This window comes from Neofelis nebulosa, chromosome Y (genome assembly GCF_028018385.1).
Source record: "Neofelis nebulosa isolate mNeoNeb1 chromosome Y, mNeoNeb1.pri, whole genome shotgun sequence".
Classification (NCBI taxonomy): Eukaryota; Metazoa; Chordata; class Mammalia; order Carnivora; family Felidae; genus Neofelis; species Neofelis nebulosa.
The window spans coordinates 5916623-5941881 of record NC_080801.1 but is presented as its reverse complement, the minus strand read 5'-3'; the positions used below and the strand labels follow the sequence as shown (position 1 = coordinate 5941881).

The following is a 25259-nucleotide window of genomic DNA, read 5'->3' as shown; positions in this document are numbered from 1 at the left end:
CCCTCACACATCTCCCATCCTGAGCCACTGTCTGAGGACAGGGCTCGGGGTCAAAGGGGCCCCGGGTGTGGGAGGCAGCAGCAAGGTATACTGGCATCGACTGTGAGAAGCTTGCCTACTCCTGAGTTCTCCGGGGACACGGGGCCTTAGCTCTGATCCTGACTGGAGGCTTTGCTCCCTGGATTCTATCTCACCAAGGACAGGACACCCTTCTGGGAGCAACGGTCCTGGCTGAATCCCACCAAGGCCTGGCCACACTGTACCAGGACCCAATGGACCAATTTGGTCCCACTGTGCAATCCCCTTCCCTGCCTTTCGGCTTTGGCCTATACAACAGGTCTCCAAATAACAGGTCTGTCTCTTCCTCCTCCTCTTTCCAGGCTCTGCCTGCCCAAAAAGGCAGGCCTCAGTGCACATGGCAACACCTGCCCCACACCAGGACTGCACCTCTCCTACACACACAGAGTCACCCGGGCAGTGGCTAGGACAGTCACACTCAGGTCCCGATCTCATCGTCCCTCCTGAGGTCCCCATAAACACATACACACACACACACACACACACACACACACACACACACACACACACACACACACAAACAAACAGAAGGGTTTTCAACGTCCTGTACGTGTCCACATAAACATCATGGAAACTCTTCAAGGCTGCCACACGTTATCTCTTCCTCAATTCTCTCTGGGGCACGTAGAAGACAGGAGACTCATCCACCCATCTCTTCCAGCACTCGTGGTGTCCTCCATTGTTTCTGCATGGGCAAAGATAGAAGCTCTGCGCATTCACCCCACACAGATGCAGAGCCCCTGACTCATGTGGGCACACGCAGACACATTTGCGTACACGCTCACACACACACCCCCACGCAACAGACACCAAGAATGATACGGGATATTGGCAAATACTTCTCAGCTGGTGTCACTCTTGTGCCTCGCCCTTTTGCGATCCCCCTTGCTTTCTCACCCAGGGATTCATTTCCAGCCCCCAATGGCCTTGGACCAGTTCTAAGAATGGCTGTGAGGTTGCGCGAGGACATGGCGTGGTGGGGCACATGGAAGGAAGTGCGAGATTCTCACCACAGTGGCGTCTGGGGACACGTCAGCTCCTGACCCAAAGACTGGCAGGCAAATCCAGACAGAAGGAGCAGGAGGAATTCCGGGAGAGGGCGGACATCCACGGGGAGCATTTGTGGTGGAGAAGCATTGCTCGTCCTGAGTTGCTCTCCAAAGCCCCAGCCCACAGCACAACTGCATTTGGTTTGCAGGCTTCGACCCTCTGTGTGTTTGCAGCTGAGTCTGTGCAGGTCCCCTGTCATCCTCCCACCCTCTCCCCATGCTACCTGTGTCCCTGTCTCGGCGGACCTTCCATTTCCAAGCCAATGTCTGGCCCACGTTCCCTTGCCCATACAACACACAGGTCAACACACCGCATACTGGGGTTCTCACCGACACGTGCGCACGTCAGATCACTGTCTTCTGGTCCCTTCCTCCCTCAGGTAGTACTGCAGGGGATTGGGCCACAGGTCCTCGATGATGATCTGGAAGGGGACACAGGCCGGCACCACATTGGGCATAGCCCATTCTCCTCTCTGGCCGGGGGCCACCCACATTCCCACTGCTGACGAAGGCCTCAGGGGCCCCACCTCGGCAATCCTGTTCGCCCCTGGGCAGCTGTGCTCACACAGCCAGTTCAACAAGTTAAGCCTGGTGGGGTCATGCCTGCGACTGGGAGCTCCACGTTCATAATCCCAGAACCACTGGACTGGAGTGGAATGCGATGCCCTGTAGCCTGCAGGAAGAGAGGATTTGAGGAGCAACCTGATGGCCTCCTCCCCACCCACCTCCCCCTCCCCGTCGCCCTCCCGCATGCCCCTGATTCATGCTCCTCACCCCCTGCCCCGCACCATCATGGGACCCACACCCTACCAGCAAAGCTAAGCTGATACTCCTTAATGATCACTGGGTTCCGGAAGTACGGGTTGGCCCCAAAGAAAAACATCACTCTGCAGCGGTACTTGGGATGGCCCACTTCTTCCACCTGCCGTGAGCAATGGGACAGGAGGGGGCAAGTGTCCTCCCTCGGGCTCCCGAGCTACTTGCCTGGCTGTGAGGGTGAGCACCTTTGCCTCACCCTCTCCCGCCCAAATCCCACACCCGACGGGACGGCCCCCAGCCACAGCCTCCCCGGTCTGACCTCCAAGTCGACCACGTAGCTGAGCACGTCTTTGTCCTGGGCACCCATCATGGCCGACAACTGGGGGTGATTCAGAATCTGTGCTGTGTCAAGGAGCTGTGCCTTCAGATGCTGTGGAAACAGACACACACCCCCTCCAAACCTCCCAGGCTAAGAGCAAAGGACGGGATCATGGCATTTGCAGAAACACCAGGAAACACTAGTCCCCACACTCCTCAGCCTCTGCAAATGCATCAGACCCCATCGACACTGGGCAGTCCGTTGGCTTCCTGTACCTCCCACGCTGTCTGCACACAGCAGGGAGAGACTCCACTGCCTGCACTCCTCACAGTTCCTTCCTATATCTGACCTGTGTGGGCTGCCAGCAGCCCATCATAGCTTGGGATGTCGGCCTGTGCACTGACCCCTCCTCACGGCTGGGTTTCTTGGCATATTCCCGTGAAGACCTAGGTTGTCACCAGCCTTCTGAGTGCAGATGGAAGAACATGGCTTACAGGAACCCGACTGCCCACTTACGATGCAAGCGGAGGGTGTGGGAGGGAGAAAGAGATCAAGAAGCACGGACGAGGAGGGCCGAGGAGGGAAAAGAAATAGACACAGTGACACAGCCAGTCCGGAGAGAAAGACATGGGTGGGACCCAGCCGGAGCCTGAGGACAGAGAGGGAAGCAGCGGTGGACATACCAGGAGAGAATCCTGTGTGTGTGTGTGTGTGTGTGTGTGTGTGTATGTCAGGGTCTGTGCAGGCAGCTTGTACCCCGTTCGGAGTGGGTCTGAGTCGTCCTACTGTCTGGCAAAGGGGCGTGGCGTGCTTCCACTAAAGGCCATGAGTGTGTGTCTGAAAAGCTCTCCTTTGACGGAACTGCTAAGAAACCGTGCACAGCCTGTGAATGTGAAGGTGGGTGTGCGGCCTGTGTAACTCTCCCATTTTGCAGCGAAATATTTCCTTGCTTTATCTGCTCTGAGTGAAGGCTGCTTTGTGCTACCCTAGCTCTGGTAGCATGGGGACACATGACTCGCGTCCGCAAATAATGTTTGAGAGCAGCCTGCAGGCCAATGTTGGCGGAGACCAAGAGGAAGCAGCTCCAAGTCCCCGGGTCCCCCCGTGCCCAACAACCGCCCCTGTGCAAGGCCTTACACTGGATCCCAGACCACACCAACCCAGGGCCAGGGACCATTCCCCAGCTCTCCTCCCTCGGGGCCATCGCCCTGAGGCACCCTGCTCTCAGTGCCCAGCCCTCCTGCACAACAGCCCCCGCCATCACCCACCAGCACAAGGAAGGATACCGCCTGGGCCCAGAAGCCAGGGATGTGCTTGATGACGGCCCTTCTGTGATCCAGGTGAGAAATCCGCCTCCGAAGAATCCTGCGCTTCAGCCGCCGTAAGGCCCTGGAATCCTGGGCATTCCCAGCGCTGATCTCCAGCTGAAGACGCTCCAGCACTGCCAGTGGGTCCTGGGCTGAGGCAGGACGCAGCGCTGGCTCTCGCTGCTGCAGCTCCTGTGAGAGCGGGGGCCCCTCCTCCGCCTCTGCATCTGCCTCGCGCTTCTCCTCTTGCTCCTGAATCTCCTCCTGCTGCTGTCTCTCAACTTCCACCTCCTCCTCCTCGTGCATGTCCTCTGCTTCTGGCTTGGCTTCCTCAGAATTCTCCTCTCCAGCCACCTCTTCCTCGGTCGCCCCCCCGCCGTCCTCTTCCTCCTCCCCGATCACCACCTCAGCCGCCACCATTCCGTCATCCAATATCAGCACCAATTCCTCCGCTGGGCTTGCCACCTGTATCTCACACCCGGCCTGGGCTTCCTGCACACGATGGGCGCTTGCCGCCCCTGAACCTGGGGACTGCGGCCAACCCACGCCCTCCAGCGCCCCTGCACTCCCGCGGGTCCGGGACTCTCGACCTTTCTCATCCGGGACGATCAGGGTCCAGGGTCGACGGGAATCGCTGCTTTTTCCGGACCGCGACACGCTGGCCATGACTCTCCGCCCCGGCCCCAGTGTAGCTAGGGCAGCCTCAGGACAAGGACAGGGAAATGGCAGCCGGTGGGGGGAGCCTTGGCCGCAAGACCTTTAGCTCCCTGCTGCCTCCCGCCTCAGCCCGCCCAAGTTGGGCGCAGGCGCACAGGCTCTGGGATTTGAGGACTCCGCATTGGCTGTGGCTGCTGTGGAGGAGGGGCCGAGACAGAGGCAGTGAAGAGTGGGCGCATGCGGCCTGGGGCGAAGTGGTTCCTGGGCAGGTCAGGCCCGCTGGCCGGGTTCGCGGAACAATGAGTTGCAAGACAGCAAGACAGGGTGCTGGTGGCCAGCAAGCGCGCGCCAGCGGCCGGTCCGGGCTCTGGAGCAAGTGCCCAGCCACCAGCGTGAGCCCCGTTTTGCCGCATGTCCTCTTCAGCGCTGTCACCTTCCAGGCCTGACTTGCGAGGTCCCCGGTATCACACAATCTGTGGTCGCTTGTACACCCTTTCCCCAGAGGCCTCAGTACGGGCACCAGAGCATTCAGCACAGGAACGTCCACGCCGTGAGCCACTGCATGCTCCGTCCCTTGCCCCTTCTTCATGAAGCTGGGGCAAGGCCTGGAGAAGTCCTTAGGTGTCGCGCCTACTGGGGCCACATGGCCGTCCGCACGGTTTCTCCTCCCTGGCCGTCAGGCTGAGGGCAGCGGTAAGGTGGGTGCCCACCCAGAACCGGTGACACCCACCCTAGATCCACCCCAGTGCCGTGTCCCTGCCAGAAAGCAGCTCAGTAGACCTCACTGCACTGCAAATGAGAGCAAAGAACAACCCCCAGAGCCCCATCTGCCACTGGTGCCCTACTGATCTCCGTGCAGAGGGCCAGGGAGGTGGGGTAGTAGGATTTAGCAGTTTGCTCCGGTCCGGAAATCTAACCTTCCACTAAAAGAAGGACGACTCCAACCAAGCAGGGCACTTAGGGGGCCCTTCACCGAGTATTGCAAACTTGTCTGTGTCTGTCTCTGAGAAAGCCCCGTGCCTGCTTTCACTAGTACACACGATAGCAGACGAGTTCCCTTCACATTTCCCAGGCGCCAACGAGAATTCTGAAGAAGCATGCACCCAGACACAGAAGGTCCACTGAGAGAGACAGCGAGAAAGAGACACACAGAGAGAGGGAGCTATAGAGGGAGAGAGAGAGACACGTGCAAGCAGATGAAGGAAGGACGAGTGGAGGGGAAGACCGGCCTGGAGAGGGAGAGTCCCAGGGAGATTGGCGGGACTGACAGGGAGGAGGAGCAAGACAAGAAGAGACAGAGGGGCACCTATTACAAGGAAGACCGGCGGAGACAGGGGGAGGCAGTAGTGATGGAGAGGAGGGAGACGAAGACAAAGAGAGCTGGAAGGAAAGTGGGAGGGAGGGACAGGAAGAAGACAAGGGAGGGGGAGGCAAGGAGAGGGTAGGAGGAAGGAGAGCAGGGGCAGCCGAGGCAGAGACAGGTGGGCTGACTCTGAAGACAGGGCAACTGCAGTGTGCAGTTTCACCTGGTGAAATTCACCTGTGCAATTTGCACAGAGACGAATGCTGTACAGTGGTCAGCCCTCAGCACAAAAGGCACCACTCCGACCTGGACCTTAAGGGCAGTCTGAAACGAACCCTGAACTAGAAGGAAGCTAGTTCTAGCTTCCTAGACTGAGGAATGACTGAGGTCATTCGGGGTGAGGAAGAGGGCACCGCAGGGAAGAACACCAGGACCCGATCCCCACAGGGCTGCTGGAAGCCCTGTAGTTACCAGCAGGAGACAGGAAACGGGACTGCCGGAAAGACACAGCAGAGATTTAGGCACAGCACGTGCGGGAAGAAATCACGTCCCAAAGCTCAGCAAACTCAAGCAAAGGCAGAGGCTGCACATGCATGAATGTCAATGCTGTCTGAGTGGAACCAACGAGGTTCTCACAGATGCCCAGGAAATGTGCTCAACTCTGAGAACCCTCGCCTCTGGCAAGCTTCTCATCCAAAGCGACTCATCACGGAGAAAGGGTGCACCGTGAGCAAAAGAGCCAAGGTCTCCTTCGGATCCCCGGACGCAGACAGGTGATCCGCCCAGTACTGTCAAGCCAATGGATGGTTATAAAGCTTACCTTCCACCACAGTGATGGAGGAAACTGGCACCCGAGGGGAGGACAATGAGTGAGAACCGCATCCCAGGCTGTAGGCTAAGGACAGACCATCAAGCTGTATTGGAAGGTCATGAGACCGTGACTCAAATGTCTGTACAGACACAGAGCGTCTGCAGAAGCACGAGGGCTGGATAGTTGTAAGCAGGTGGCGGGATTTCTAAGTCTGCGCTGCCTGTATGATACGAAAGGCTAACACGTGCAAGCAGAGCTATGCCCGTGTGATGCGGATCAGCCTCCTGAGGCGGTACTTTGTACCCTGTGGAGGACCTGGGACACGCATGCAGGCGGGCTCCTTGTGCACCTCTGCCACCAAGCACATAGGTGGGAAACGTAGGGCCAAAGGGCTCGCCGCCGGGCTTAGTGTGGCTCACCCTTGGGCGGGTGCATTGAGCATCGGTGCAGAAAGCACGGGGCTCACTGAAAGAGGCCAGCCCCTGACAGAAGCACAGTGGTGGTGAGCCCTGCCTGATGGATTCCTGAGGAGACTAAAGGAGTTAAAGGCATGCAGTCCACCAGAGAGCAGAGTGGTGTTAATCAGGGGAGGGTGCGATGAGGAGGTGTCGGGCCTCGGGTGTGAAGATGCAGTCCTGCCGTGTGCATGAGTTCTGGAGATCTAACTTGCACAGGGCAGCCGTAAGCAATGCTTCACCGCCTCGTCAGATTTCTCAGAGGCAAGGGCTCTCACCACAAACAAAGAGGGGTCGCTGAGAAATGTCCCGGTGAAGGTGGCTGGACGGAGCGCTTGCACGTGAAGGATACGGGCACATCCGTCACTGCCCGTTGTGTCCCTCACTCACGCACTAGTCCTGGGGGACTAAGCTGAGCTCAGAACCCAGCAGTCACAGGGGTCAGCCTCGTTCCCGCAAACATGAATCAGACTCCCAGGTAGGACGTAATGGACAAATTAGGGACCAGAACACACAGGAGGCACACGGAAACGAGACACACACTGGCAGGGGAAAGTCTCTCACAGCCACGAACATGCCACATGGCAAAAGAGTAAGTGGGAAAACGTTGCTGGACCGCTTTTCACAATTTACGCCTGCATGTGCAAGGTGCAGGCCAGTGACGTTTGAGCCCCTCAGGTGCAAAGGGTTTGAAAACAGAGGGACAGAAAATAGAGGTGTGACTGCATGCTCACAGCAAGGCAGCTGCATTTGGGGACATGAACTGGCTGGCAGTGAGTGCATGGCCAATCCTCTGACGAAGGTCCTCCAGGCACGGAAGGATTTCTGGCTCCTGGAACACATAACAGAATGCGCAGAAGCCCCTCCACCTGACAGCAGGACAGCAATTGGATCTGTCAGTGGAAGAAAGGGTTTGAATTCAGAGGGAAACACACTCAAGCGCAGAAGCATACATCAAAGTCAAGACAGGCCACCAGAGCCACAGCTGACACAAGACACAGGTGTGCAGAGACGAAGGCGGTTACACGGGTACAGCTGTGCCCACTTAGGCCAGGCAAGGAGGCATCACCAGAGAGGTGTCGGCACAGGCAAAGCCAGGAAAAGACACAAACACGCCAGGGCTCACTCAGGGAGACAGAGGAGCACAGGCAAAGCAAGACATTTCCTGTGCACAGAGGACAACATGACGATCCCAACAGACCAATGAGAGACACGTGTGGTTCAGGAACATGGAAGTCAGAAGGCTCCTGAATTGCTGAGGGTGTCCTCTCTCAAGGGACAGCACTCTGGAGCCCACACACGCTGATGTTGGGGTGGAAGAGGCCGCTGGGCAGCAGATACAGTTGTGTAGGCGGTTTAGCAGCTCCTGGACCCTAGGGGTCCCCAGGGAGTGCTGCGCATTAGGGAGGAAATCCGGGGCTGCCGTGTGTGCAGCATGAGGGCTGTAATCCCTCGGACACAGAGCACCGAGGCCTCTGACCACGGACCTCAAGTGTCCACACTTGAGGGTTTGGCTCTGGGGGCCGTGAGTGCAACCACACCCACACCTTGTCCGTACCTTGTCTTTGGGACAGGCCGGGCGGAAACGTCACCCTGGCCCCTAAGGAGGTATTGGCTGGAGATATTAACGGGGGGGGGACCCTGTGTTCACCTGTCCCGTAAAGTGTTTCTGCTCGGCAAGACCTATCAAGTAACGGCCTGCTTGTGCAGAAAGATGCCCCAAGGGGCCCAGCCTCATGACCACTGAGGCCGTATTCCCACTGCAGAATCATGGGCCATACTTTCTTTGGATGTTCACACCCAAAGACTCGGGTCAGCACAGGGAGCTTTTCCTGAGTACCCTGACATTTACACATCAAGCAGCTGAGAAGACGTGCTTCTCCAGCCAGTGTGCAGACAGCAGCGAGAGAAAGACCTGCCTTCCCTTCTAGAGAGTGCGACAGCTTCCGCCCTGGAAGAGGTAAGGCTTGGTTGCACAGATCCTCAACTCCACAGCCTGGTGACACGCTGCTGACCATGTTGTCTGCATACTGAGAGGGACAAGAGGCCTCCATGCATTGGGACTGCCCTCGCCTTCTCTGGAATAGAGCCACTGCAGAGAAGGCTCTTGTACTGCAGAGCTGTGCAGTGGGGATCCTGGGGGGCTCGGGCAGCTTGGGAGACAGGAATATTAGTGTCGGGATGTCACTCTCAGGCACGCTGTGCTGGGGGCCGTGTTACTTGGGGATACAGAAGAGCCTGCGATGGACAAGGCTGAACTCTGTCTACTGCACTGCTAGCACGGTGGAGCTTTTGCCCCATCCCTAGCACAGACATCTCTGGCAAGCAGCCATCTGCTCTGTAAGGAGTACCCCCGCACTCACGTCGTCGCAGGTGAGGCTCGTCCCAGTCCTTTCTAAGCTCCAGGCCTGCCCGGCACCTCTGCACAGAATGCTAAGGCCTCACAAGTCCATCGTTCCCTATGTGGCTGAGGCAGCCTTTGTCCTGGCACTCAGGCAAAGGAACACAGGCTGCCTGGGACGAGGCGACCTCCCTGAGCGCCTGCTGGTGTTTGCACTTGGGAGTCTTTTCACAAGTCTCACATGGCGTGTTGGACACAGGGCTTAAGCCTGTGGACACAGAGGAAGAACATCACCCGACTCATCACGGCTGATGATGAGAGGGCAGAGGGCACACGGGAGAGGATGGTGTGTTCGTGCCCTGTAAGAGCTCCACCTCCCCGCGACCCTCCCCTCTGTTGGCTTGCAATCTGGGAGACCCATTCGTAACCAGAGGTCTTTTCAAAAACAGCGAAGTTCACACAAGGGCATCAGTACTAGGACTCCTTCAGGAGTCGTGTGTGTGTGTGTGTGTGTGTGTGTGTGTGTGTGTGTGAATAAGTGAAGCGGTGTTTGGGAGGCTCAGCTTCAGGAAGTGGAACCAGAAAAGTTGGCTGTGATTTTGGAGTTGCGTGAGACTGTAGTGGGCTGTTTTCTCTGCAGCGTGTACGTTGTCCCTGTCAACTGTGCCTGAAGCAGAACTTCATCGGTCTTACCCACCCACTCTCCCTCTGGTCCCTCGGTTCCTTCCCCTGGACACCAATCTTACAACCTGCTCACAATCCCTCAAATATGTATGGCTGGTCCTGAGATCCTGACCTTGTCCCCAAGACAGTCTGCATTGGGAGACGTCTGAAAACCAGAGGGTAATCAACCCTGGGAATTCCTCCCTGTGTGGCGGTTCAGTCAATATGACTGAGGGTGTCCCCATGCGGGATTCTGGGGGCACCATCATGGACATGCCCAAACCCTGAATATTGGACCTCCCTGGCCTGTGCTGGCGTCTCCATTTCCTTGAATTTCCTCCTTTTCACAGGAAAGATAGGAACCTGGGCACTGGCCTTTCTCTCAGGTTTGTGCCCTGGCCTCCCTCACCCAAGTCCCCATTGCTTCAATCTTACTGACCTCACATGCAATCCCAATGTGTGACCCATCCCTACGGACAATGTCCTACGTCCCGCCCTTCCTTGGAACTCCAATGTGCAGGCACAGAACACTTACACCCCTGGACAGCCGCATGTATACATGGACACGCCCCAGAGCGTACCTGAGAGGAAGACACACAAATCGCTTCATGATATTTATCTCCCATTCTATATTTCTTCAAATGTATTGGACCCCCGCCCTGCGCCACGTGTCACCACCACCCTTGTCCTCATTTCGTGGGCAGGAGAATCTTGTGGACCATCGGTGAGCATCGGAAGGGTTTCCACTGGGGTCGATGAAGTGCGATGCTCCTTCATACTCTTCTCTAGATCGTGCATATCCCTGGGATATATGGGTACACACAGACACACACACACACACACACACACACACACAGACACACACACACACAGACACACACACACACAGGACAGGTGAGAGTCTGATCTTGGCCCTGATTAAGGTTGCTTGAATGTTTCCAAACGGAAAGTAGAATGGGAGGGTGTGATAAGCTGTGCCAAAGCTGACAAGGGGCTCCCGAAGCCAGACAACATGTGGGATGGTGGTAGGAGGCCTGACGGTGGGGTTCATGGTCCGGGAATGACAGTTGTCACCGTGCTATCTGATGAGCCAGCTTTGGTTGTCCCGCTTTGCTCATTCTTTTTGTCTAGCCCCCTTCCCACCTTCAGGCTCCCCAAAGGGAAAAGCCTCTTTGACACGTTACTTCTTAAGACTCCCCGTCTCAGGCCGATGCCCTTTTGACCTGGTGTCACCTCCTGTGCCACTGTGAGTCTCGGTGCCTCCATGCAGAAGAGAATTGTGCCACGGACCCCACGGCACACATTTCAGTGCCCACACCCTTGGCTGCTCACCTCTTTCCCTCTCAGTTCTCTCTCCTGGGGCCTCCTTCATCTTGAAATACGGCAGGGGATTGGGCCAAAGATCCTCTATGATTATCTGGTAGGGGAGACAGGCCAGGCCTCAGGTAGCTATCCCACGCAGTGGGGGAACCCATGAAAATCACCTCCCTTCCTTGTTACAGGGCCTCACCACCTCAGCAATCCTGCTAGAGCCGGCAAAGCTGTGGTCAGAGAACCAGTTGAAGAAGTTGAGGCTGCTGTTGTCATGCCTGCGTCTGTAGGCCTCCTGTCTGTACCTTGGGTGCCACTGGATGGGACTGGAATGAGACGCCCTATACCCTGCAGGAAGACGAGTATGTGAGACGGCGCCAGAGAACCAGTCACATTCAACCCTCCACCCACTGCCGCCCATGCAGTCAGGGGACACTTACCAGCAAGGCCTAGGACATACTCCTTCGTAACGACTTCATTCTGGAAGTAGGAGTTCTTGACAAAAAACAGCAGGATCTTCCGGCATTCCCTGGGAAACTTGTGTTCCTCCACCTGCCGTGGTACAGTGGGGCAGAAATGTGAAATCTTCTTCCAGGACACCCTCCCTCCCCTGAGGAAGGAACACGTCACTTCTCCCCACCACCTCCCCTCCCCACACGGCCAGCCCCCCACACCACCTCCCACTCCCAGGCCGACCTTCAAATTGGTCCTGTGGCGAAGCATGCTTTCATCGGGCTTACTAATCAGGGCTGACATCTGAGGGTGGTTCACAAACTGCTGCAGGTCAAAGAGCCTTCAGGTGCTGGGCATGAGAGAGCTCGAAGCAGAGAACACGTGTGGACAGCATCCAGGCGTCCTCCCCCCGGGACTGACGTCCTCCCCCAGGGTCTCAAGCCCTCCCCACAGGCTGCGTCCAGGCCCACGGGGTCTCAGGATCGCGCAGGGCTCTGCTAGACACGCACAGGAGGCTGTGCATGCCCAGACGCCCGCAACCACGCCTAGCCTTGTGTGCTCATGAGGACACTGAGGACGCTTACTTCCACACAGCCAGACAGCACACATCCGGTCTCGCGCCGACCAGTGGGCATTCACATCGCCTTCCCCGCAGCAAGATGCTGAGCGGGACCCAGAAACGTGCCCCCACGCGCCTTTGTGTGGGAAGAAGCCCTCGGTCATTTCCCCGTCCTGGCCTGGACCTCCACCGCCACTCCCCACTCTCCCAGCGCTGTTTCCGTGCCAGGTGCGACGTAAAGCACACATGCCTCCCCCACCCCGGCACTGCCCTCCTCCCACACTCATTGCAGAGCCAGGACCGCCGGATGGGATCACGTTTGCACGTTCCCGGCCACTGGAGCGCGGCTTAGCTCCAGTCCCTGTCCTGGGTTCCTCTAAATGTCACCTCCCTTTCCTTCCTCTTGCGCAAGCCCAGCCCCCTCTGGACCCTCCACCAGCAGCAGGAAGGATACAGCCTTGGCCCAGAAACCACGGATGCCCTGGATAAGGGCACTTCTCTGTTCCAGATGACGCTGCCGCCTCTGCCACATCCTGAGTTGGAGTGGAGCGTGCTCCCGGCTGGCTTGTTTATTCACCGGCTGTAGCTCTATCTGAAGGGCCTCCAGAGCCTCCAGTGGGGAAGGGCAAGGACGGAGGCCTGACTCTACCCGCTCCTTCTTCTGCTGCTTCACCTGCAGCTCCTGGGCTTCTTCCACCCATCGGCCTTCCTGCTCACTCGGCTTCTGTTCCTCCTCCTCCTCCCGCTCCTCCTTGTCCTCCTTTCCCTCCACCTCCTCCTCGCCCTGCTGCTGCTCCTCCAGCGCTCCCTTCTCCTGCTCCTCTTCCTCCTCCGTTTGCAATTCTGCTCTCCCTTGGATGGCTCCCACGCCTTCCCTTCCTCCTCCTGCTCCTCCTCCTGGTCCCCTTCCCCTGCCACTGCCGCCGCCGATGCCTCCACCGCCACGGCCGCGCCCGCTTGTACACCCTGGTGCTCCTGCTCCTCCCCTTTCATTTCCGCCAACTCCTCCTCCTTCCGCTCTTCCTCCTTCTGCTTGGGCTTCTGCTGCTCGTCCTCCTTCTAATCTTTGACTCCTGCTGCCTCTCCCCCTCTTCCTCCTCCTCCTCCTTCTGCTCTTCTGTTCCTGCTGCTCCCCCTCGTCCTTCAGGTCCTTCTCCTCGTGAACTTGGACCTTGTCCTTCCCCTGCTCCTGCTCCTCGTCCTCCTCCCCCTTCTTCCTCTGGTCATGCCCCTCTTCCCCACGCGTGTCCTCTTCCGCGGCCGGCACCTCAACCTCCTCCTCCACCAGGCCCCACAGCGCCTCCACCGCCATTATGTCATGCACCAGCGGCACCGATATCTCGCTGGGGCCGCCCACCTGCCTCTCGGGTCGGGCCTGGCCTTCCTGCACAGGCTGTTCGCTTGTGGCCTGCAAGCCTTCGGCCTGCGGCACCTCCGGCGCTGCCGGAGGCCCAGTGTCCCCACGGGCCCTCGTCTCTCGACCGCCCCCTTCCCGGTCGAAGGCGGCATGGGGCCTCCGGGCGTCCCCAGTGTTTCGGAAACACGAGTCGCGCAACATGCGGCCCCGGCCCGAGACACCAACTGTGGCTCCTACCGGCGACGAAGCGGGACGTGAAAGCACGGCCCCCCTCCCCAGACCCAGTCAGTGGAGCCCTGAGGGCAATGGCTGGCAACTCGCTCCCCCTTCCTCCCAGAGCCCAAACGTCGAGGGGGCGCATGCGCATGGTGCTGTACCCAGGATGCCTCGGCGGTGGCTATCGCCATGCCGATGCTGCCTCGGAGGCCTTTGTGGTGAGAGGTGTGCGCCTGCGGCTTTGAGGCTGAGGGAGCTCCAAGCCACGCCCAGGCTGCTTCACTGCCTTCGGGACCAATCATAGGGACGGTGGCGTGCGTGGCTTCGGCGGTCCCGCCCCTAGGTCACCAGGAAACTGGGGCGCGTCTGTTGCATAGGCAGGAAGGCTGTGGGCCCCGTGCGGGGCAACTCCTCCGGGGGGCTTGCAGCCGGCCCTCTGTGCGCTCTGGGTGCCCTGTTTGGCTTCTGGCCATGCGAAAGCGACCTTTGCATTCCACGCTGCGCTGGGCACGCGGCTGTCTATACACACGGGTAAAGGGGGACCTCCACGCTTTTCCCATGTACACCGCCACCGTTGTTCATTGTGCCCCTAGTCTGACAAATCCACTCCGCGGTCACCTTGGCTGTCCGGGAGACGCATTTCAGCTGTGCGCCTGCTGTCTGTGCACCCTGGTTTTCCATCTGCTCAGCCTCCTTTGCATATTCTCTACGTCCATCTTTGCTCCCAGAAGACATGTATGTCATGACAGCAGTCTAGCAGTGCACCGGCTAGGGAAGGTCGGTGACCAGAGGTGTGTGACGTGGAGAGGACGCCACACTAGGGGAGGCTGCGTATCACGCGCGCCGCTCTTGCCGTTTGTCCCCGTTGCCTGGAACGTGACACGCTGGCAAGCACACACCCCCCTCTCACGATCGGCTGCCCATTCCTCCCGTGTGTGGCAGTGCACAGGAAAGACCCGTGCCCGTGAGCCCTGGGATTCCTGGAGCTTGCGTCTGCCGCACAGACAGCGGTCCCCTTCCTCCCACAGTGGTCGGCCATCTTCTCACAGGGACCCTCCCCAGGCCTTCGTTGGCCATATGTCTGTTCATCCTGCTCCCATTTCCTTTACCACTCACTTAGGCGGCAGGCTGCCATGAGCGTGGGCGCTGACTCAAAACACTGTCCCCCTGTGCCACAGACAGCATGATTTCAAGGGTCTCCGAGAGGTTTCAGGGGGTTGGGGGATGTAGTGTTGGGACCCAAGTGAGGGACACGCCCCACGGTCTACACGAAGCCACATGACCACTTTGGGGAAGCAATAAGCTGCAGACGGTGTGCAGTGAGGGCAATGATGTGGTCTCCCTCCCTGTCAGGGCAGTGGTGATGTGGACTCCCTGCCGGTCTATGTCAGACAGCACCAGCTACACATACACACACACACACACACACACACACACACACACACACACACACACACACACACACAGAGCCACTGCAGGATTGGAGGCTCGAGATGCATTGCCTGGCCAGGCACCACACTCATGCATTGCCTTTTCCCTTTGGTGGAGTGCAGTGTTCCCCTACCTCTTTATGGGACCAGGAGGCTGCCCCGCAGGCGGGGGATTCTAGGATTTCCAAATTCGTGTGCCGGGCCCTCTGGCCAACATGTTGCTTCCGTGACACAGAAGAGGTTCCTCCAGACTCGTTGGGCTATGTCACGATACGTACGGGGTACAGAAATGCTCCAGGGTGGCTGTGATATATGAGGCAGCACACCACCGCTTCAGGTGACAGCAATGCATAGACACGCAGGTGGATGGGGGGAGGCTGACCAGGTGGTAGGGGGCTGAGAGGGGGTGGCCAGTGTGACCGACAGAGAGGCAAACGCTTACCCAGAAAGGGAGAGGAACAGGTCCAGTGGTGAGCCCTCAAGCTGCCCTCAGCAGAGGACGTAGGGGGTGGGCAAGACAGGAAAGCAGGCCCAGACCCTGGTGCACCTGACCTATGCAACTCACTCCCTCCAGAGAAATGGGGCCTGTCAAACTCCCACGCATCGCTGGGAGACCCCGTGGCAGGAACGTGGGAGCAAATCTGGGTCCCAGGTGCAGGGACTGTCTGGGACAAGCAGGCAATGCCTTTCAGTTTGACCAACACCTACCACAATATTGGGGCCCAGGGGCCGGGCCCCAACTTCGCAAGGGACTCTAGACCAGCCAGGCCCGTCTCTGCAGGGTCATCCAGGAGGATGTTCACCGAGACACATCCCCAGGCTCGGACCACAAGGCCTTGCGATGATCCCCTAGGCCGCTCCAGGAGCAGGGCCAGACTTACTCTTGCTATCTGCTGCCTCCCTCCACTAATGCCCACTTCCTTGCAGGGAACTTTGGTCCTCCTCCACTGCGCCATGGAAGGCCCAACCCCAACTTGCCCCTGGCCAAGGCAACACAGGATGAGCGGACCCAGGCAAAGTCCAGGCTTTCCTCCCGTCATGAAAGGTGATCAGCTAGCTCCGTGTCGATCCCAGGAGCGAAGGGATTGCACTCGCTGCACTTTGGCACTGGAGCCTCCCCCTTACTCACCAAGTCAGGAAAGCCCCCAGTCTCTTTCCTTCGCTAGCCAACGGCCTACGCACACTCACTCAGGCACAAAGATGCACGGCCACGCGGCACGTGGACACAGACACGCGCACGCTGCCAGCACAAACGCTAAGGCCCAGGCAAAAGTACTCACAGGCGCCAGCCACAATACATTCACAGACACGCTCTAGTGGACCTGTGCACTCACTCATGCCCTCTGCCACATCCCACTCACGAAGCTAGCTCCTCCCCACGACTCACACTTGCTTTTCCCCCTCACACAGCACATGCATTTGTCCTGGGGCCCAAACCTGGCTGAAAACTAGGGCCGATTCAGGACCTCCATTGGGTCACGGAAGCTTGCATTGAGATGCCAAGGAAAGAGCCACACCTGATACCAACCTTCCAGTACCAATGGCACTGGAACATGGCAGGTGGAGAAACACCAGCTACGACTAGGTTCCCTGCTTCCTCGGCTCCTGCCCTTTCTTCAGACCCTCTCAACACTGGGGAGTCCCTAGGGTCTCAGTACCTCCCAGCTGGCTGCAACCTACAGGGCAAGGGCCAAGGGACTGACCTTTCTCAGTTCACATGCATACCCAGCTTGTGTGGGCTGCCTGGAGGCAGTCACGGCTTAGGAGGTCTGGATGTGCTCTGACCCCTGGTACTTGTGCATTCCTTTGTGCGTTCCCCTGCAGCCCTGTGCCATCAGCAGCCTACTACGTCCATATGGACATGCACAGCTCACGGAAACCCACATGCACTGATACTGTCCCAGGACAGGACAGAGACAGAGAAAGAGAGATGGAGGTGTGCGAGGGAGGAAGCGTTCCCTAAAGAAAATGATCACAGGGACTCAGAATCAGACAGAGGCCAGAGGGACATGGAAGGAGGCCGAGGAAGGAGAGTAAGTCACAACTAGAGACAGCCACAGAGGGGGAGTGTGTGTGTGTGCCCGTGCCTGTGCCTGTGCGTGCGCGTGCGCGTGCGTATGAATGAGTGAAATTGTCTGGGACTGAGACGGGCGTGCTGCCACGATGCCTGGACTCTCGAACGCCCTCTTCCAGCAGAATGGAGGCCCGGTATTCTCAGGAATCTCAGCGTTTTCCGGAACATGACTCCCTTGCTTTGGGGCCTTAGCCCATCCTCAGGCTAGGGCCATAGAGCACAAGGGGTGGGAACTTGAGGCATGAGGCTCCAGACTAGGCCCGGCAGGTGGAGTGTCGAGGCCCAAGGTTTTTAAATGCCTGCTGCCTCCTTCTGGAGCCCACCAGCATTTGGGAAGCACGCCCACGGCCACGTGGCCCTTCGGACACTGCAGTGGCTGTGGCTGTGGCTGTGGCTGTGGTGGAGGTGGGGCAGAGGCAGGGCAGTGAACTTTTTGACCACAGGTCCTTGGGGTGAAGGAGCTCCAGGCCAGACCCAGACAGTTGGCTGCTGTTCAGGAACCATCAGCTGGAGGGTGGTGGGCGTGGCTCCAGCATTGGAGCCCCTGCCTCCCCTCCCAGGTCTGGAGCAGGTTCTCTGCCTCCCCCTCCAGGGTGACCTCCCTGTGTGGTACATGCCCTTTTCCGCTTTGTCACCGACCACAACTGTCCTATGGGATGTCTCATATCAGAGAACTGGTGCTACACATCTCACCTCTTTGGGGAGGAGCCAAGATGGCAGACAGCATGGAAGCTTCTTAAGTGTCTCGTGTGCATGAAATACAGCCAGACCAACACTAAACCATCGTACCCACCCAGGAAACTGACTGGGGGATTAGCACAGCAATCTGCATATCCTGAACCTCCGAATTCAGCAGGTACGTGGCATGGAGAAGTGAACTTGGAGAGCGAGGAGGCGCAGGAAGGGAGGTGCTTTTGTGCGCGGAGAGGCAAAGGAGACTGGGCAGGTGGAAATTTTACTAATTTTCTTTAAAACTCTTCTACATTATTCTTTCCTTTTGTGTCTATATTCACAAATTCTATTTTACTCCCATCTTCTCCTTTTAGTCTACTTCAGTGTATTGAGTTTTCAAATTCTCACGACATTTCCCTTTTTAATATTTTTATTGGTATTTTCTAAATTTTTCTCCACTCCCACTATTTTTTTCTCTCCTGTGTCAAAACCACTTTATTTATTTATTTATTTTTTTAATTTTTTTTTCCAACGTTTTTTTTTTATTCATTTTTGGGACAGAGAGAGACAGAGCATGAACGGGGGAGGGGCAGAGAGAGAGGGAGACACAGAATCGGAAACAGGCTCCAGGCTCTGAGCCATCAGCCCAGAGCCTGACGCGGGGCTCGAAATCACGGACCGCGAGATCGTGACCTCGCTGAAGTCGGACGCTTACCGACTGCGCCACCCAGGCGCCCCTCAAAACCACTTTCAACACCCAGATGAAACATGCCTAGAATCTAGCATAATTCATTCCATTATTTACGTGTGTGTTTTTAAGTTTTTACTTTTAACATTTTACACTTTGAATATTTCATTTGAATTTTCCACCTCATGAGTTCCTTTTCTCCATTCCAAATGACAAAAGGAAGGAATTCACCCAGAAAGAAAGAGCATGAAGAAACGAGAGCCAGGGATTCAACCAACACAGGTACAAGCAAGATGTCTGGAGCAGCATTTAGAAGCACGATGATGAGAATACTAGCTGCAGTCCAATGTAGATTAGAGTCCCTTTGTGCAGAGAAAAAATGAAGTGAAAACTGGCCAGAATGAAATTAAAAATGATATAACTGAGCTGCAATGACGGATGGATGCAGCGGTGTCAAGGATGGATGAGACAGAAGAGAGAATCAGCGATTCAGAGGACAAACGTATGGAGACTATGGAAGCAGGAAAATCGAGGGAGATTAAGGGAAAGAGCACGATTGAAGAATTGGAGAAATCAGTGACTCATGCAGAAGGAACAACATCAGAATCATAGGGGTCCCGAGGAGGAAGAGCGAGAAATAGGGGTAGAAAGGTTATGTGAGCAAATCATAGTGGGAAATTTTGCTAACCTGGGGAAAGACACACCATCAAAATCCAGGAAGCACCGAGGACCCCATTAGATTCAACAAAAACTGACCCTCAGCAAGGCATATCATATTCAAACTCACAAAGTACTCAGGCAAAGAGAATCAGGAAGGCACCAAGGGGAAACAAGTCCCTAAACTACAAGAGAAGATAGATCAGGTTTGCAGCAGACCTATCCAGAGAAACTTGGCAGGCCTGAAAGGAGTGGTAGGATACGTTCAAAGTGCTGAATTAGAAACATCCGCAGTGAAGAATTCTTTATCCAGCAAGGCTGTCATTCAAAATAGAAACAGAGAAAAAGGTTCCGAGACAAACAAAATTTATTTTTTTTTAAATTTTTTTTTCAATGTTTTTTATTTATTTTTGGGACAGAGAGAGACAGAGCATGAACAGGGGAGGGGCAGAGAGAGAGGGAGACACAGAATCTGAAACAGGCTCCAGGCTCCAAGCTGTCAGCACAGAGCCCGACGCGGGGCTCGAACTCACAGACCGCGAGATCGTGACCTGGCTGAAGTCGGACGCTTAACCGACTGCGCCACCCAGGCGCCCCTGGACAAACAAAATTTAAAGGAGTTTGTGACCGCTAAATCAGACCTGCATGCAATTTTTAAGGGGGGACACTCAGAGGGAAATTCATATCTATCTATCTATCTATCTATCTATCTATCTATCTACCTACCTACCTACCTACCTATCTACCTGTTTATATTTATACTTTTTATATTTATATTTATATTTAGAAATAGATACAGAATTAGATATATAAAGATATATAGAGATATATAGATATTGATATAGATATAGATATATAGATATAGTTATACAATACGTATACATATACACATACACATACATATACACATACATATAGATATACATATACATATACATATACATATATATATATATATAAATATACATATACACATACACATACATATACATATAGATGGAGATGGAGACGTAGATATAGATATAGATATAAAGATATATAGATATTTTATCCTCCAACCCTTCAAACAAGATAATGGCCATAAATTCATATCTTTCAGTACTCACTTTAAACGTCAGTGGACTCAATGCTCCAATCAAAACACACAGGGGAACAGAATGGATGAGAGAACAAGTTGCATCGATATGCTGTTTACCGGAGACCCACTTTAGATGTGAAAACAACTTCAGAGTGAAAATAAGGGGATGGAGAATCATCTGTCATGCTAACCGTCAACCAAACAAAGCCAAAGTAGCCATACTTCTATCAGACAATCCAGACGTTAATGTAAAGACTGTGTCAAGTGATGCACAAGGGCATGATGTCATAATCGAGGGGTCTATCCACCAAGAAGACCTAGCAATTGAAAACATTTATGTGGTGTATTTGAGAGCAACCAAATATACAAATCAGTTAATCACAAACATAAGGAACCTCATTCTTAGTAATGCCATCATAGGAGGAGACATCAACTCCCCACTTGCTGCAATACACAGATAATCTAAACAAAAACTCAACAAGCAAACGGGGGCGTTGAAGGACACACTGGACATGATGGGCTGCACAGATATCTTCAGAACATTTCATAATAAAGCAGCAGAACATACGTTCTTCTCCAGTGCTCATGGAATATTCTCCTCTATAGATCATTTCCTGGTGGAAAAAGTCAACCCTAAGGAAGTTCAAAGAGATCGAGGTCACACCGTGCACATTTTCAGACCACAACACTACGAGACTCGAAATCAACTACAAGAAACAATTTGGAAAGGTCACAAATACTGGGAGACTGAAGAACATCCTACTAAAGACTGAATGGGCTAACCAAGGGTTTAAAGAGGATATACAAAGTATACGGAAGTCAATGAAAATGTATATGGAAGTTACTGATAACACCACAACCCAAAACCCCTGGGACGCACCGGGTGTGTAATAAGAGGACCTATCTAGCAAGTCAGGTCTTCCTAAAGAAGAAAGAAAGGTCTCAGAGACACAACCTCACCTTACGCCTTAAGAGGCTGTAAAAAGAACACCATATGAAACCCAACACATTCAGAAGGCAGAAAATAACAATCATTAGCGGAAATTAACGCTATTGAAACCAAAAATGAAACAAAACAAAAACAAAAACAACCTCAAACCAACCAACCAACCAACCAACCAACCAACCAACCAACCAACCAACCAAAATAGGAGAACAGATCAATGAGCCCAGAAGCTGCTTCTTTGAAGGAGTTAACAAAATTGATAAGCCAGTCATCAGTTTGATGAAACAGAAAAAGGAAACGGCCCAAATCAATAAACGCAAGAATGAAAGAGGAGAGATCACAAGCAACACAGCAGAAAGGCAAACAATAAGAAGAGCATATTAGGAGCAATTATTTGCCAATAAAATGGGCAATCTGGAAGAAATGGACAAATTCCTAGAAACATTTACACTACCAAAGCTGAAAGAGGAAGAAAAGGAAAATCTGAACAGACCCATCACCAGTAAAGAAATCAAGTTAGTAATCAAAAACCTGCTGAAGGAAGAAGACTGCGGGGCCGGATGGCTTTCCAGGGGAGTGCCAGCAAACATTTAAGGAAGAGTTAACACTTATTCTCTTGAAGCTGTTCCCACAATAGAAATGGAAGGAAACTTCCAACCTCTTTCTATGAAGCCAGCGTTACCTTGATTCCAAAACCGGAAAGAGACCCCACTAAAAAGGAGAACTATAGACCAATTTCCCTGATGCACATGGATGCAAAACTCCTCAACAAGATATCAGACACTCGGATCCAACAATACATTAAAATGTTATTCACCACGACCCAGTGGGATTTGCACCTGGGATGCAGGGCTGGTTCAGCATCCGCAAAACAATTAACAGGATTCCTCACATCAACCAAAGAAAAGACGAGAACCACAGGATCCTCTCACTCGATCCAGACAGAGTGTTGGACAAAATACAGCATCCTTTCCTGCTAAAAAAAAAGAAAAAAAAAAACCCTCAGGAAAGTAGGGATAGAAGGAGCACACATCGAGGTCATAAAGCCATGTATGAACGACCCAACGTGAATATCATCTCAATGAGCAAAAGCTCTCAGCTCAAGTCAGGAACGAGACAGGAATGTCCACCCCCTCCGCTGTTACTCAACACAGTATTGGAAGTCTTAGCCTCGGGCCTCTTCATCCTTCTGCTCCCCCTCTGCAGCTACTGTGCTTCCAGCCCTGGCTCTACCTTTCCTCCTCCTCGTCTTCTTCCCTCTGCTCACGTCCTCCTCAATTTCCTCCCCAGCTACTACTGCTCTTCGACTCCTGCTGCTCCTCTTGCTCGTCCTGGACTTCCTCCTCCTCCACTTCTTCCCTCGCCTGCACCCGATCATTCACTCGTCTTCCTCCTCCTCCTCCTCCTGTAACTCCTCCCAATCCTCTTCCTGCATCTGATCCTCCTCGTCCTCGTCCTTCACCTCTTCCTCCTAGGACTCTTCCTCCTTCTCCAGGTCCTCTCCTGCTACTGCCCTTCCTGCCCTACCTCTGACCTTTCACCTCTTCTTCCCTCTGCTCTCGTCCTAGTCAACTCCCTCCTCCAGCTGCTCCTGCTCCTTTGGCTCGCGATCCTCCTCTTCCTGGTGCTCGACATCATCCTCTTCCATTTGTCCTTCTCCTGCACCCAGTCATTCCCTACTCCTTCTCCTCCTCCTCTTCTTCTTCTAACCCCACCCAATCCTCTTCCTCCAACTCTTCCCGCTCCTCCTCTCCCTCCACCTTTTCCTCCTCGGGCTCTTCCTCCTTCTGCTCCTACACTTCTACTCATGCTCTTCCACCCTGGCTCTATCTTTTCTCCTCATCCTCTTCCCTCTGATCTCGCCCTCCTCAACATCCTCCCGCAGCCGCTCCTACTCCTTTGGCTCGTGCTCCTCCTCATCCCGGACATCCTCCTCCTCCACTTGTTCCCTCTCCTGCACCCAATCATTCACTCCTTCTCCTCCTGCTCTAACGCCTCCCAATCCTCTTCCTCCAACTCCTCCTCATCGCCCTTCTCCTCCTCCTTTAATGCTTCCTCTGGTCATCCTTCTCTTCTCCAGGCACATCTTTGTCCCTTAAGACCACCGCAATCTCCCCTAAGAACGGGAGCAATAGCTCTCGCACTGCCCCCAAGTCATCCGCAATGAGCACCGGACCCTGAGGCATGGGCCCTGACAAGCCTTTGTGTCCCTGCAAAAGGAGCCTGGCAACCTCCCAGGCCTCCCGGGGAGACCTGGTAGTGGGAACCTGGGAGCAGCGACAGGATCCCCAGTGCAGCGACACCCAAGGGACGATCATATTGTGCTCTGTCTTTTCAACAACACCTACAGCAGTATCGGACCTAGAGGCCGGGCCCCAACGGGCCTCACACGCGACCCCTGACCAGCCAGCCCTGTGTCGGCAGTGCCATCCAGGAGGAAGCTCACCGACACACATGCCAGGCCTGGGACCCAAAGGCGCTTCGAACACCCGCTAGGCAGATAAGGTCAGGGCTAGGTTACTGCATGGGACCTGATGCATCCCTACAGTCGTCCCCAATTCCTTGTAGGACAGGTCGGACGTCCTCCACCGGGCCATGGGGTCTCCATGCTGTCAGCTGGCAGCAGCCAACACATGACCAGCGGTACTGGGACACCGTCCAGCCTTCCCTCTCATGCTGGATGGTGGCCGCGTGTTTACCGAAAGCCCTGTATGGGGGCAACGGGCTATGTGGAAGGCAGGTAGGCGGGTAGCCAGGCACAGACGAGACCACCCGCTGTGATCCCGCAGGGTCACTGGGACTTCACTTCCATCTGGCCCACACGCAAATCCTAGGGATGGGGCTTTGGGGGCAGTGCGAAGCCTTGCAGCTTCAGCGTCAAGGAGCTGGGCACACACACCTGTGGGCACAGCCGGCAGCAGACTGGGACCAGTGTTCCTCCCTAGGCCCCTTTGAACCTCCACCACCTGAGAAGAATACGGGAGGGGCTGTAAGGCTTTAGATTCCCCAAAGCACACACAGAGTGGGCCACGTGCTGCCCACTGCGGTTTGGGGCGGGGCAGGTGGAGCCCGGTCAGAATCCTGACCACACTGTCCACAGCATCCTCCGTCGACATGCAACCGCTGAGACGCTGAGAAAGGAACCCAGTTCCCCATTTTCGTGAGGCCAGGAATCGACAAAGCCTGAGGCTAATCAGGGTCGCCCGCACAGGGACTGAGAGGCTCATTCTGGCACCCCGTACGTGCAAGGGGAACAGAGTTCTGGGACACACCTTGACATGTCCCCAGCCCAGCTGCAGCGACAGTGGTGATCTTGTGCTGCGGGGAGAGGTGTTGCTGGCAAGGAACTGTCCCCTCAGAGAGCAGCTGGCAGGCTGCTCACCTGCCCATCCACACACGGATCCCCACACACCATCCTGTATGGCACCCCTGGGGGTCTCAAGTCACCTGAGGTCTAGGGTCCAAGCTCGTCCCTTTCCCTGGGCCTGGTGCACAGGAAGCAGAGAGGAGAGCCCCGAGGAAGAGCTGACTCGTGACAAAACATGGCACGTCTGCCAAGAGCAGACATTCTTGCTGGACGGCTCCCTCCAGGGAAATACCTACGCCCTCTGCACACCACGTAGCCTGACAGGTTGGGTTCCCTAGCTACTCTGTGCACAAAGCCTGGGCACAACCATGTAGCCCCTACGTATTTGCTACTGTAGGCCCACCAGGGCAACGCAACACACACACACACAGACACACAGACACACACACACACACACACACACACACACACATACACACTCACTCCCACATAGACACACACTAACACACACACAAGCACACTCACTCACAAGTGGTCCACTGGCCACTGGGCACAGGCTTTCCTCCCCTCGGCCCCCCTCTTGACCTTGCACCAATTTCCCTTTTGCATCCTGACTTGAGCCCTCTGGCACAGCAACGATTGCACCCATCCTGCCGATTACCATCAGGACTCAGGAGGGAAGGGACTGCACTCTTGTATTCTGGCACCTGACTGTCCCACCTAAGCACCTCATCCACAGAGACCCATGTGTCTCTCCTTGTCTCTCCAG

General features: G+C 55.2%; 2 protein-coding genes across 2 annotated transcripts; both read right to left on the bottom strand.

The window, feature by feature from the left end:
• Positions 1–1477: 1477 nt before the first annotated feature.
• On the bottom strand, positions 1478–4178 carry LOC131503480 (testis-specific Y-encoded protein 8-like). Its single transcript, XM_058714950.1, has 6 exons — positions 3867–4178; positions 3474–3704; positions 2143–2265; positions 1938–2049; positions 1655–1800; positions 1478–1549 (listed from the first exon to the last, which is right to left on the bottom strand). Exons 1-6 carry the CDS (start codon positions 4176–4178, stop codon positions 1478–1480), a joined length of 996 nt encoding a protein of 331 aa, XP_058570933.1.
• Positions 4179–10515: 6337 nt separating this feature from the next.
• On the bottom strand, positions 10516–13623 carry LOC131503479 (testis-specific Y-encoded protein 3-like). The gene is given in 7 exon segments (XM_058714949.1): positions 10516–10544; positions 11075–11159; positions 11256–11401; positions 11494–11605; positions 11750–11827; positions 12520–13145; positions 13308–13623. Coding segments are annotated over 7 exon segments (1392 nt in total).
• Positions 13624–25259: the final 11636 nt, after the last annotated feature.